Here is a 13848-nt window from a genome sequence, read left to right on the forward strand (position 1 = left end):
AATGCAAAATTCCAAAACCCACTTAATTTGTGCAAACAGTCTTCAGAAAAGCTGGTACTGAAGGTCTAGCAGTATTTTCTAACAGTGAAGACCTACCCAACTATCCTAAAACCATATCTCTTCCTGCCCCAAGACTGTCAGGCTAGTATGCTTTGGCAGTTTATCTGTCAGCTCCCTACCACTTCGACAGACAGTTGCTGATATTACTAACCAGGCTGCCAGTAGCTCAAAATAAAAATTCAGGTAGAGCCTATAGAGAAACTCAGATTAAAAGAGACAAGCAGATATCTGTGAGAGTTTTTGAACTTCTTCGAGGTGAAATGCGCAGAGAAAACCTTGATACTATTAGCTAAAACATGGTATGTTCCTAATCCAGTTTCACAAAGTTGGATCACATTAAAATTGAGTTCCAACCACTTTGTGGGAAGCATGATTAGTCTTACAAAGGAAGCTTAAACTCCAGCTGGGAACAAATTGCCGATGTTCTTCAGGCAGGCAACAGGCCCTTCTAGAGGGACCCCATCAGCTATCACCCCCGCATAAAGAGACAGTCAAACAGAAAGAGGACGTGTCAGTATAAGGAAGCAGATGACATCGAATCTGGTTCATGTACATTTAGGGTAGGTCTATGCTGGACCTACACTCAGTGCTCCAGCCTTCCTTTCCATGTTCCAAGGTCGGCATTTCCCTTGGCTTTATATTTGTATATAATGATTAGACTTCCAAAACTTACATCAAAATTCTGAACTAAGGCTGTTAAAGCAAGAATGCAAATACTGAGTCTAAGTTAACTACTTATTTTAAAAAGCTGCTAAATATTCTTAGCAAGCCCTCAATGTTTTATGCTTAGGAAAATTAAAAATTCAGTAGTGCATGCAAAGCTGAAGTCTGAAGTTTAAAACATGCTTGCTGCTTTGTGCAGAAGACACCCATCCTACCAAAGAATGCCTGTTCTTAAATTCTTTTCATTTGTATTACATATACCCCAGATAGTAAGATTTACATATATATATATATAATCTATATGTATAAAAGCTGATTATTCTCAAGGTCAGCAGGACTGAGTCTTTCAATTTTGTAGAACTGTTACATGATATAATTGAATAGAAAAACAGTGGGTTTTTTTCCATTGGCTATTGTTATTCTGCTAGTGCTAGCCAGTGCATCAAAATATCCTATGACAACTGAAGAAAAAAACAATTTGTAGACTTTTCCCTCCTTAAAAAAAATCAAACTCCAAATCAGTTCTATTCTTTTTCTGAAACACGTAATTTATTTTTTTTATACCCTAAAAAAGAATTTGTTTCTCCTTTGTGACATCTTCCTTCATATTCAATTGGGGTTGAACCTTGCCCTCTCAAAGGGGATGAGCAAGGGTAGAGGTCCTCTGTGTATGGCCTTCTAGGAAGGATGCTAGAGGAACCACTGAAACTCTCAAAGACATACTCTGGAACAATTGCATGAAAATCCCACTTTTCCACGTCTACCTCTTCTGAGAGTACAGAGAAGTTTGGACGGCTTTCCTCCTTATCCTACTCCCCAGAATCTGGATAATTAACAAAAAGAAGCAGCTACATATCCTTATTTCCCTGTATCCTGAACAAACAATGATTTGGTGTATCATTAGACTGCAAGTGCTTTTAGTCTAGGACTGTATGAAACAGACTTCTGAAGCACCCTGCATGCCTAGGATATTGTAAAAATAACACAACAGTAAAACATAAGCAAAAGAAGTTACAGAAATAAAAAATACAGACATCTTAAAGTTTATTTATGATATGAAAATGCCATTTTTTATGACACGAATACTTTTTCTTCCTGCAATATGACCTCAACCCATAACCCCAAGGGAAACACAGACCTTCTGCATCACCATAAATAGGTAGGTTTCTAAGATTCTGTCTTCCAAAAGGCTATTTTCTCTGAATTGGCCCTGTGCAGACTATTCTGAAAGAGACATACTAAAATGCCTATCATTAACTACTCTGGTCCAGGTGCTGGGTGTAGTAGTGGTATTAATATGGTCACTAATTTAGCAATAAATTTTAACATTTTCTAGGACTCTTCTGACACAGATATTAAACCTAAGGTTAGTTAAAAATAAAGGAGTACATAGCTTTAAAATGCCATTTCTAACCATGTTATAATCTTTCTTGATTCAATTTCATTAAACTTTTTTTTTGTTTATAGTTCTCTGTGCTCAACGAGATTATTGGGGGGGGGGGAATATTCCTTGACCATGCTGCTTTCACATAGTGCCAGAAATGTAATTTAGCTATAGTTTTATCTCACCCATTGATGGCAGGGGTATTTACAAAGGTTCATCTTCCTATATTCTCTTACACTCACTGGAGACAAATATGTTGCCCTGACAGAAGCCCACCTTCACACATGAATAGTTTCGAAAGTTTCTCTTTTCCCATTCTTCTGCGGATAACTGGAAGGTAGGATGACAACCACAGTGGGTAATATAAACATGTTACATTTTTTCCTTAAACCGCCTCTAATCAGTGAAGACAGTGGCTTTTCCAGAAGGCAATCTGAGCAGCTGATGGCCTGAAATGTTTATACACATTAAATTCAAGCAGAAAACCTACTCTGCTAGTTATCCTATATTCTCTTTAATCCCATAAGAGAGAAAAAGAAAAAAGCTTTCAGAAGTGATTCCAATATTGACGCTATGTGGTCTCTGATATGCCCATCTCATACCACTCTCTGCACAGGGAATTTACAGTGACCAAACTCCTGAATTTAGGAATGTCATGTTGACCTATTGCCTGAAGTTAGGTAATGAATCAGACTGCAATCAGACTGTTGTGGTTGTTGATAGTGCTCTGCCGCAAGATATCAAGCACAGAAAACTCTCCCCAGTGATTCAGAGCATGCTTATGCTAATGCATCATATGTTCTCCAGTATTTTGTCCAGTTCAATTTAAAATGTCTGTAGTAATTAGGCTTCCAGTCACTTCCTCAGAAAATTGTTCCACAATCTAATGTCACATAATCTCCAACCATTTTTCTGTACTGAAACAACCATCAGAGCACACAGACGAAAGAGGATTAGACTACATGGGTGACTGCATAGGAATGTCAAGGAAGTAAGGGAAACAAAGCTGTTAGCATTGATGAACTAATGCGTCCAATGAAACACCAGGAGGATGAAGGTGTTGTCTTTCAGATGAAATGTGAAAGCAAGGCACTAAGCATTAGAGGCAATTAAAGTTCTCTCAGCACTCTCTGCACAGTATCAGTGTTAACCCCTGGCTCCTGGCCACCTTCCAAATCACATAAATAATTCTGCTTTCCTAAATATTTCCCTGCCCTATCATTTAGAAAGACAGCCATCTCTTAACCCAAAATAGTATATTGATGCCAGGTTTAACCTCAAAGGAGGATGCTTATGAGTGAAAAGCATTTCGAGTTTGGTGACTTTGTTATAGGTACAAGGCTTAGAGAAGTATTTTATCTTCAATTACATTTTATTCCCTCTTGCCCTGGCACTACATCCCTTATATATCCAAAGTGTTTCCTCTCAATCTGTGGTGTATAATCCTTTGGAAGCTTGTAAAAACTAATCTGCCTGTTTGTGCCATAACTATTTAAACCTTATTCTGCTCCACCCCTGATTTGTTAATCCATAAACATTCTTAGCTCATGAAGGGAGATCAATAGGTCTACTTGCCATTAAGAAGCAGTTGATCCCTTAAAAAAAAAAAAAAAAAACTCAGCCTGAGAACCCATAAACCTGACTTTCAAGCAGTGATTAGTATTCACCCTCTGCTACCTTGTCCTAGTTAGGACAGCTGAGATCAGTTCATCATGGTATGGGTGTAACCCAAAACTGTGTATTCTATAGCCTTCCATGCCATTTCCCAGAAACTGTTGTCAATAGACTATTCGAACCCTCTGCCCATAGAGCCTGACTCCTCAGGCTATAAACTAGGTGTTAAGAGGCCTGTGAGATAGGAGGATGCTCTTGTCCTCACACCCTTTGTGGAACTCCCTGCCCTGAGGGAAGCACTGAGCATTCCTGCCTGAACTGGAGGATATATAATCTTGGAGTCTTGGAACATTTTTTAACCACTTGTGGGATCCAGAGGAAGACTGCATCTCATCGCTCTCAACCAGACTTAGATCACCACCCTCAGCTGGACTGCAATCACCACTTTTGACCAGACTGCAACAGCTCTCCCACCAGCAGGTTTTTCCCCTCTCCCTTTACTTTGGACTCAAGAGGGGCCCAAGGAACACCACTTTGTTCATGCCCCAGGGTACTGGGTTATACATTTGGGTTTTGTGGGTTAAGACCAACTGTTTGTTTGTATGATTGTACTTACTGTATTATTTTAATAAATTGTTATTCTGACTTATAATCTCTCCTTTGAGTTGAGTTCATTTCCCCTGCTGGTTAACTCTTAAACCAGCACATACCTGATTCCTGAACAATTGTTCTGCGGAAAAGACTAGCATTATGCAAAATCCAGCCAGATCCAACCACAGAATCATAGAATCATTCAATATCTCAAGTTGGAAGGGACCAGGAAAGATCAAGTCCAACTCCCTGCCCCTCACAGGACTAGCTAAGAGAAAACCATATGATCATGAGTGTCACCCAGATGCTCCTTGAAGTCTGACCAGCTTCATGCCGTGACCATTTACCATCAGCTTCATTTCCATTTACCATCAGTTTAATTTCCTGACCACCCTCTCAGTGAAAAACCTTTTCCAGATGTCCAATCTGACCTTCCCCTGATGATGTTTCATTTCATTTCCTTGTGTCCTAACACCAGTCACCAGAGAAAGGAGATCGGGATCTCCCCCTCTTCTGCCCTCCTTAAGGAAGTTGTAGACTTGATGAAGTCAGCCTTCAGCCTTCTGCAATCTGAACAACAAAGTGACTCCAGTTACTTCTCTGAAGTCTTGTCCTCAAGACCTTTCATGATCTTAGTAAGTCTTCCCTGGACACACTCTAATAGTCTGATGTCTTTCTTATGTTGAGGCACCCAAATCTGCCACAGTACTTGAGGTGGAGCCTCAGTTGTTTGAGTTTAGGTACCAAATACTTCATAACATAGTGAAGCCCTTAACTATCTTTCTTCATTAAAATATTCTCTTGGGGTAGTTATCAGTGTGCCACTTTCCTAAGTAGGGGTTTGGTTTTCTTTTTCAACGGTTCCTTGCTTTTTTGTCATGTCTTTAGTTATTCCTTTTGTGGATTCTCAGTCAGGAGAGGAAACCTAACTTATCTCCCCATATTTCTTATAGACACATCTGTGTTGCCACTGATGGTGCAGCTACTGATATGTTCCCTTTTACATCACTCAATTTCTGTCTTGGGATTGAACAGTGATATTTCTTCCCCAGCAACACTTTAATCTCTAACTGAGACTTGATATTCATTATCAAAGAGAACAATTTTTTTCTACGTGAATATGTTTGTAAGATTTTACTAAGTTTGTGATATTATTTAGATAAGAACATCACTCATCTTCTTTTGGAATGTCATGTGTTGTCCTTTGCAGGAAGTAAAGCAACCGAGTGAAACTCAATCTTCTAGGTATTTCTAAATGAAAAGTGATCCACAAGTTGGAAATTCTCACACTGTGCCTGTACCATGCATAGGAAAGGGAAGCCCATGAATAACAGAATAGTTTTACTTCCATTGTCAGTAACTACGAAAATCTGCACTTCAGATTGAATTGTCTAGAGGCAGCTGAAAGAATATAAAGTGTTGAACGTGCTCCAGTGCATCTGTAGTTACAGCTGCATTTATGACTGTATATGTGGAAGTTAGGGTGAGGAAAGGAAGAAAAGAATTCTTATTTCTTTAAGTGATGTTGAAAAATACGTTTTACACACATGGTGGTGCAAATGCATGGTTGCTATCCTTCCTTACCATTTATTTAAAAGAAAATAAATGATTTTTAAATTATTTCTAGGTAGGAATAAATAGAAATCATTAATATTCTAAAGTACAGATTAAGATGAGTACCCAATGGTTATTTTATAAATGAGCATATACAGTGTTTGGAACACTTCAGATACATCATAAGAAATAACCACTAAAAGACTACAGAAGCTCAAGAAGTTATACTAAACCTTATAAGGGTTATTGCTTAAATAACGATATATAAGCATTGATCAAAATATTATTTCTTTAATTCCTTGAAAGATATTCTAATATTGCATTGCATTATTGCATCCTACCAGCATATGCAGCATTAAAAATGATGCCTGGTTAACTATTCTAGGATTGTTTAAAAGCCCCGAGGATAAACAAGACTAATTTATTCTTTGGAAATTAAACTCATGACCATTGTCAGAATATTCCCAGGCAAATATTAAACCATCATATATACATTTCTTTACTATATCATGTGGCCTCTCATGTAATAGTATCTACTCAGTAATATCAAGTATCTAAAAATTAGAGATTTAATTTTGAGAAGTACTAGATATCTCCTATACAGAAGGTCTTCTGTACAAACTGGACACTCAATGAATTTGACTGGTTAGTATACCTGAATCTTCAAAAATATAAAAAATATCTAAACTTTGTTGTGATTCGGCAACTGAAATGTTGGTATGGACAGCGTGCTTGATACCTGGGCTCTCTGTGCAAATAAAGAATGGAAAAGCACAGAACAAGCAGAATGTTATTGGGATAATTTTTCCAAAATATTCATTATCGTCAAAATATTCTCCAATATTTAAAGTAATTGTTGCTCTTTCTCAAGAAGAAGAGCAAGGCAAGCTAGATACATGTTCCAGCCTGTTTAGCTTCATAACTATCTACCAGAACAATTGTTTTGCTACACCATTATGTAATTCATACTATTTGCCCAGGGTCACATAGAATCATAAAGTAATAGGAAGGAACCTTTAAAGATCATCAACTGCCTCGTCATGGGCATGGACATCTTTCACTAGATCAGGTTGCTCAAAGTCCCTTCCAACTTGACTTTGAACGCTTTCGAGGATGAGACATCCACAACTTCTCCACTGCTCATGGAACACTCGTTCCACCACATCTGTCTTACCATCTTCATCTTAAAAACTTCTGCCTTATTTCCAATCTAAAGATACCCTCTTTTACTTCAAAACCATTGTCTTTGTCCTGTCATTAAAGGCCTTGGTAAAAAGTTTTTCTCTTTCTTATAAGCCCCTTTTATACATTAAAAGGCCATGATAACATCTTAGCAGAGACCTCTTCAAGATGAACAACTCCAACTTTGTCAGACTTTCTTTCCAGAATAGGTGTTCCAGCCCTCTGATCATTTTTATGACCAAACAGTCCCACTCTCCTCCTAGACTTATATCTTCCATACTATACAATTCACTGTTTCTGGTCCAGCAAAATGTCTATGTAGAGTTATTTGGTCTCCTTTTAATTTAAGATCCATACTGCTTTTCCTATTGGTTTTGCTTGTTTTAAATTGACATAACTTAAATGGAAGAAATTTAAATATATAAAAATTACTGTGAGAAAATATTTGAAAATGTCTGCAATAAAACCAAGATGAAATAAATATTACAATAACAAACATATTAAATATTCTTAACATAAAAGCATAAAATCCCATTTCAGAAAATCATTATAGTTCCTTTTTGGTTTTTTTTGTCCCTGCAGTATGTATAAGATAATTTAGAATGATGAAGCTCTCCAGGTATTAAGCAGTTTTGTTTCAAGTGCATGACCTAGGATTCTATTAATGATCAGTTCTGACCCTTACACCTCCCCATAGACTCCTAGAGATAATGAGAAGGGCAGAGAATTATTGATCGAAACTAATGTGGCTTCCTTGTAGATCCTGAGTTTCTATGTTAAACAAAATCAATCAATGCCAACTGAAAAGCATGTTAATCATAATGTATGAACAACTTATACCAACTAACATACTATTGAAAACAATATTGCTACAATACTTAGAAAAGCAATTAAATATTATTAAAACTTTAAGAGTAAAATAAACAACAAACAAACCACAGTTTGATTTATAACATAAATTGTCTGAATACTTTGAATTAAGTTACCTGAGCTCCAGCTAGTCTAAATTTAAGAATTTTGGATATCAGGATTGACCTCTTAGGATTTTTCATAGCACCTAGTGGACATAAAAGTAACCAGTCCCCAAATCCAGAGCATAAGAATCTTCTAATCACAGAATTCAGGTAAGCAAATTAACAACTGCCATCCTAATTTTCTCAAGCAATTAAACTACTTCTCTCATCACCTGTTTCTATTTTCTGGAGAAAATTGCAGTTTATTTTTTAGCTATAAACATATATTGGACAGAAGTACTGGAATCTATTAAATATTTAAATGTTCATTCCATACTTCTCAGGATGCTCTACTTGTACTTTATGAAACACTTTGGCATAACAAATCTTACTTTCAGATATACACAACTTTTGTGAAAGAACACAAATCATGGGTGCATCTGTACACAAACTGTTATCAAAGCCTTTTTTTGCTTGCTTTAAAACAAGTTTAAATTAGCAAAAGTACTGTACAAAAATAGAGAATAATTGCTATCTTCCAATCTCTTACAGGCTCCAGCTTAAAAACTGATAAAGCTTGACCAACACACAGGGAAATTACTCTGGTGATAAACCAGATGTTATGCTGAAACAAAATATCTTAGTAATGGAACTGAGGTAATTTCTATGGAATTTGATCTCAAAAAAGGGACTAGGGAACATTAGTAATAAATAATAATAATAATATAATGAAAAGTGCAGGCAAACTACTGTCATAATACCACAGAACCAACATTCATGAATAAAAATTACATCACAACCAAACATACCAAATATACATTATGACTCTGTGGGTGTAGAAATGAAGCAATCAACACTAAATCAAGCTTTAAATCAGGGTGAATATTGATGCCATTTTTTCAGAATACATTAGCAATCTGCCATATTTAAAGACTGCTAGAAAAAAAGTACAAAGTAATTCAATCCTCTCCATCACAGGGAAACATTTCAAGAAAAATCTCTGTTCTTTATGCTCTGCTCAGACCAAGTCCTAAACACTGCATTTTCATTTCTATGAATTCCAGTTTTACCTAGGTGACATTCACAGTCTTTCCTTTCTTAGGAAAAGACCTTAGGTGATGCAGCACTGGAAAGCAGAGCGGACTTGGGTAATCAACTCAGGACTTACTCTAAGAGCTATGTTGACAAGTGCAATCTTACACAATGTTTGTGAGGTTTAAGAGCCCTTAAATTACTTACTCCTTTTGCTGCAAGAATTGACTCTTGCATTTCACACCTCCAGGAATTATACTGCATAACTGAATATATTCTAAGGTACTTCTCTCCGCTGAACAACGAACAAATGGTAGCCAGGTACAACATGATGTATTTTAAGGTTGTAAAAATTACCAGCTTGGTACTGAATTTTCAAACCACTCTCCTGCTAGAAGCTGTAACACAATTGTCAGCTAACATTTTCTTGTTAGTAGGTTAGGAGGTCATACTTAGTATGCCTGCTTCCTCCACAAATGATTTTGCATTAATTATTAAAAGTCTAAGGTCTAATTCTGCTGCCTTTACTTTAAAAATAATGTCATTAAAATCAAGGCTATATAAAGAATAAAATGAAAAGAACCAAGTTTTTGAGTTTTTTTTCTTTTAGATAGCAGAAATGGAATCTCAAATAGCAGTTATATTCTTAACATGAAGTATAATATAAATAAAGGAAAATTTGCAAAAGTACATTCCACATCCTATTTAAGAAAGTTCAGAAGATTATTTATTTTTTTTGTTGGGAAAATAGGATGCTTTATTGTAAAAAAATCCAACAAACAAACAAACCAGCAATTATGTTAGTTGTTACATTCCTAAAACAGCTGTATTTGTCTTAATATCAGAGATAAAACTAGTTTTTCTTAGACATAATTTTATGTTGCTTTCATGTCATGTTCAGAATAAAGCATTAAGTAGTTGTGTCTGAAACATTTCATTCTAGAAATGAAAAGTCACTATATATTCTTTAAACTACATACCTGGTAGATTCACAGATGGACACTTGTCAGTCAATGGCCAATTTAGATGCCAGCTTTACTTTCAAGTACAAGATTAGAGACACAAAAAAGTGCTCACATTGTCACTTATTGTGCTGATGGCATGTAAAACTACTTTTTTAACTTCATTCATGACAAAAACCTACAGATCACAGACTTGACTTTTCCCTTCATTTTAATCTGGGAGTCTGATACAGTTCTAGGTATCATCAACCTTTCTGAGCTCTGATTACGAAGCATCCCTAACAGTGTCCAGGAAAGCAAAGTAGCATGTCATACAGATCTTGAAGTAATCATTCCTAGCAAAGGGCTCAACATCTTAACTATAAACATTTCCCAAAATAATGAAGAATCATATTATTAGAACTATGTTATAGAACCATAGAATATCAGGTTGGAAGGGGACCTCAAGGATCATCTGGTCCAACTTTTCTAAGCAAAATCACAGTCTAGACAAAATGGCCCAGCACCCTGTCCAACTGAATCTTATGTGTCCAACACTAGGAAATCCACAACTTCCCTGGGGAGAATATTTCCATGGCTGATTGTTCTCATTTTTAAAAATTATCATTTTGTGTCTAATTCTAATGTCATCAGGAGTAATTTGTACCCATTATCTCTCAACTTTTTCATATGATTCTTTGTCAGCTTAAAAAATAATTAATTACAGTATTTAGATACAAACATTAAGGGGAAGCTCTGTTTTTCAACTGATGAACTTCCCACTTATTTTTCAAATGTTGAGTACCACATAAAGAACCTTCCCTGATTACACCACCTCTAACTACAGATCCTGTCATTCAGTTCTCTGTTTTTAAAAAATTATGATCAAGCAGATTGACAGCAAAAGCAGAATTTGAAAAAGACATATTCTTAATGAGTTCTCAAAAAAAAAAAAAAAGGAAAAAGTATTTTTAAATATCAGATTACCTCAAACCTTAAATTCTCAGAAAATAAGCTAATATAGTAATTGGAGGATGAGGTGCAGTCATGTCTTCTTACTGGCATGTACATTCCAGCTATCTATGATTCATCTTAAGACACTCACAGGTCTATTAAGCCATGACAGAGAAACAGTGAGTACCAGAGAGTTCCGATTTATCTGATTTATCTTAGGCACTTAGGGTGAGATAAATTACTCTGAGAAGGTGCCTTTTGTTTTCCACTGGGTATAAAGGAAAACTGGAGTTACTAACAACTAACTTTGGATACCCAAGTTACAGTAAATCAATCTCATCATAGGCCAAAACTGGCTGAGGAAAATTATGTTTTGTTCCCATCAGCTGGTGCAAAATTCTTTTTATCTCCTTAGAACTTTGTTGTGTTAAAATGAGAAATGTAAGTTGAATTTTTTTATTGCTAGTAAGTATTTTTCCTAAAGTTAAAACTATAAGTGACACAGTAAAAGCATTCCTTTCTTAACCAATTAAATCTTATGATCTTACAATAAAACAGGAAAGAAGAATTACTGGATACAGTATTATATTACGAAAGAGACAGCTAAGAAACTGTCTTACAGAGTACTAAAAACAGAAAAAGGAAAATGCAAAAATAGAATGTGCATGATGTTCTATATTTAGCTTTGCGGGTAGGCTCTGAAATCTCCTTTGAGCTGTCTTTGATAATCACTGGTACAATCAAATTCTGAGGCAACAGTAGGGTGTTCTCAGCAATGTTTTTATCTGTGGACTCAAACCAGCCAGTATTCAAAGGCAATCCATGAATTTCTTACAGTTCTATACATAAGCATCTTTTTTATTTTTTTTCACTTTTGTCAACTGAGCCTAGATCAAAACATACAATTTTGCATCACTGTTTTCAATATATCTCCAATTTCATTTTAAATATGAATGCTTTCTAAAAGCCTTGCAAGGCAGACCTATCTTGAAGATTGTCCCACTATTAACACAGCTGTAACAGAGAATTTCATTTGTCTCAAAAAATGATTTCAAAGTGAAACATTTTCATATCTCTCTGTATGTGAGCAGTTTTCCAGCTGCATGCTATCAGTGCATCTGCAGCGAATCTTACAGAATATCATTTAAAAGATAGAAGGAATGCTGGACATGTGAGGTGTATTCAGATACTATATTCCAACTACAGCATCAGTGTTTTCTTCAACAGCATTAAATATCACACATTAGCCTGCCAGTGGCATAAGACCCTTGAGGCTCTTTTGCAGCATTTCTTTTAATGTTATAAGGAATAAAAAGTAGAGAGAAAACGGATGCCATTTCACTGCTAATCCTATCACCAGATGCAAAATATAACAGCACCATGCCCTTAATATTCAACTGCATACCAAGCTAAAACAAAAGTAAAATTTCTAATTAAAAAAATGTAATTGAAATCTCTATACTACTAGTAAGTAATACTCTTTGGCTCAATTTCAATGGTATTGCCATTGCTAGTTGGGGCACATGAAAATTTCTTCCATAGAGTATTTTTTTGTTTGGTTGAGGGTTTTTTAAATGAGACAGTACCAGTTTACACCATTCTTGTATTGGCAGAAACTGATTGAATAGATTTTTGCTTCTTACCATCAACACATGCTGGCCTTGCTCTTGTTGTACCGGCAATCTGTCCTTTTTTACATGCACAGCGAGCTGTTTGTCGGGCTATAGTCCTTCGGGGCTGACTGCTATCTCTGTCCAAAGTAACAATCTCACATGTACCTGCAGCCAGTTGACCTGGAAAACAAACCAGCAACAGGTACCAGAGTCACTGAATGCACTACAGGCAATCTATTACAGCCGAATAGAGTCACGGCCCTAAGTCACAGCAGACACTCCACAACAAATGGGCAGCCAGCTGATGGATATAATAAAACTGAGAAGACATACAATTTTTCTTTGTGGTGGACATATGAAACCCCTGCAAACTGGTTCTGTCAGAAAATGATTATTGTTCCATAAAAGCCAGAGAGTTGAGGTTACACAGGTTACTTTTACTTACGTCGGCTAAGTAAAGGAACAATCGTTTACAGCAATGAAACTTAAATGGTGTGCTCTTTACATACTTTCAGAAAAGAAATTATAAAGTATATGGAAAATAAAAACTTCCCCATATGTCCATGAATACAGTGAGGTCTTAACTGCTTTGTGTGTTGGTTTTGAAGGAAAAAGTCTTTCAAAGTGTGTCCATGCTTGCCAAACTGTCAGTCCTTTGACTCTTGCTTCATCTAAACTGAATTCTCTACCTGACTCATATTTGATGTAGCTGTTAGTTTCTTTTTCTTTTAGTTTCTTTTTTTTTCTTTTACCAAATTTACTATTTAACAATTCTCCAAATGATTTAAATGATACTGCACCCTTAGCTCTGTAACTGTTTACTTTTTATTGACTTCTCCAATATATGTATCTTTTCCTGAATACTAAGGAAATACAAACCACCTAATTCTGAATTTGGACCATGCTATGAGAGGCAAAACAAAAAACACAAAAAATTCTTGTGTGAAAAATATTAGAATGAAGTAAATGCTATACATTTAAAGTTATGCACTTCCTCTGATAAAACCATAAACCAAAAGACTACCTTTTACATGCAAGAAAGACATTATTGAATTACAGTGTGCAGAAAGACTGAAAAAGCCTCCCAGCTATCACTTAGTATTGCATGTAATTTCTGGGGGTTATGGTGCAGCAATAAACATGTGCAACAGTACATCTGCAAATCACAAGCTGGCTATATTTTGTTTTTACCAAAAAAAAAAAAAAGTGAACAAATGCAATATTCTTTTTAGAAAAAAATTATGCAGTTTAAAACATTAGTCACAGTATTTTTATGCAGCTGAAATACTGAAAAAACCCCTATGAGA

At 35.8% G+C, this 13848-nt stretch overlaps 1 protein-coding gene across 11 annotated transcripts in view; it reads right to left on the minus strand.

Moving 5' to 3' along the window:
* The window catches only part of FAM19A5 (family with sequence similarity 19 member A5, C-C motif chemokine like), a 416518-nt gene that overhangs the window by 166572 nt on the left and 236098 nt on the right, over positions 1-13848 (minus strand). For all 11 annotated transcript variants that reach the window (XM_017811596.1, XM_017811592.1, XM_017811594.1 and 8 more), the window contains one exon: positions 12572-12721. In XM_017811596.1, the coding sequence (XP_017667085.1) occupies positions 12572-12721 (150 nt within the window). The remainder of the gene's footprint in view (positions 1-12571; positions 12722-13848) is intronic.

Source organism: Lepidothrix coronata, unplaced genomic scaffold, assembly GCF_001604755.1.
Source record: "Lepidothrix coronata isolate B3197 unplaced genomic scaffold, Lepidothrix_coronata-1.0 Scaffold32, whole genome shotgun sequence".
Lineage (NCBI taxonomy): Eukaryota > Metazoa > Chordata > Aves > Passeriformes > Pipridae > Lepidothrix > Lepidothrix coronata.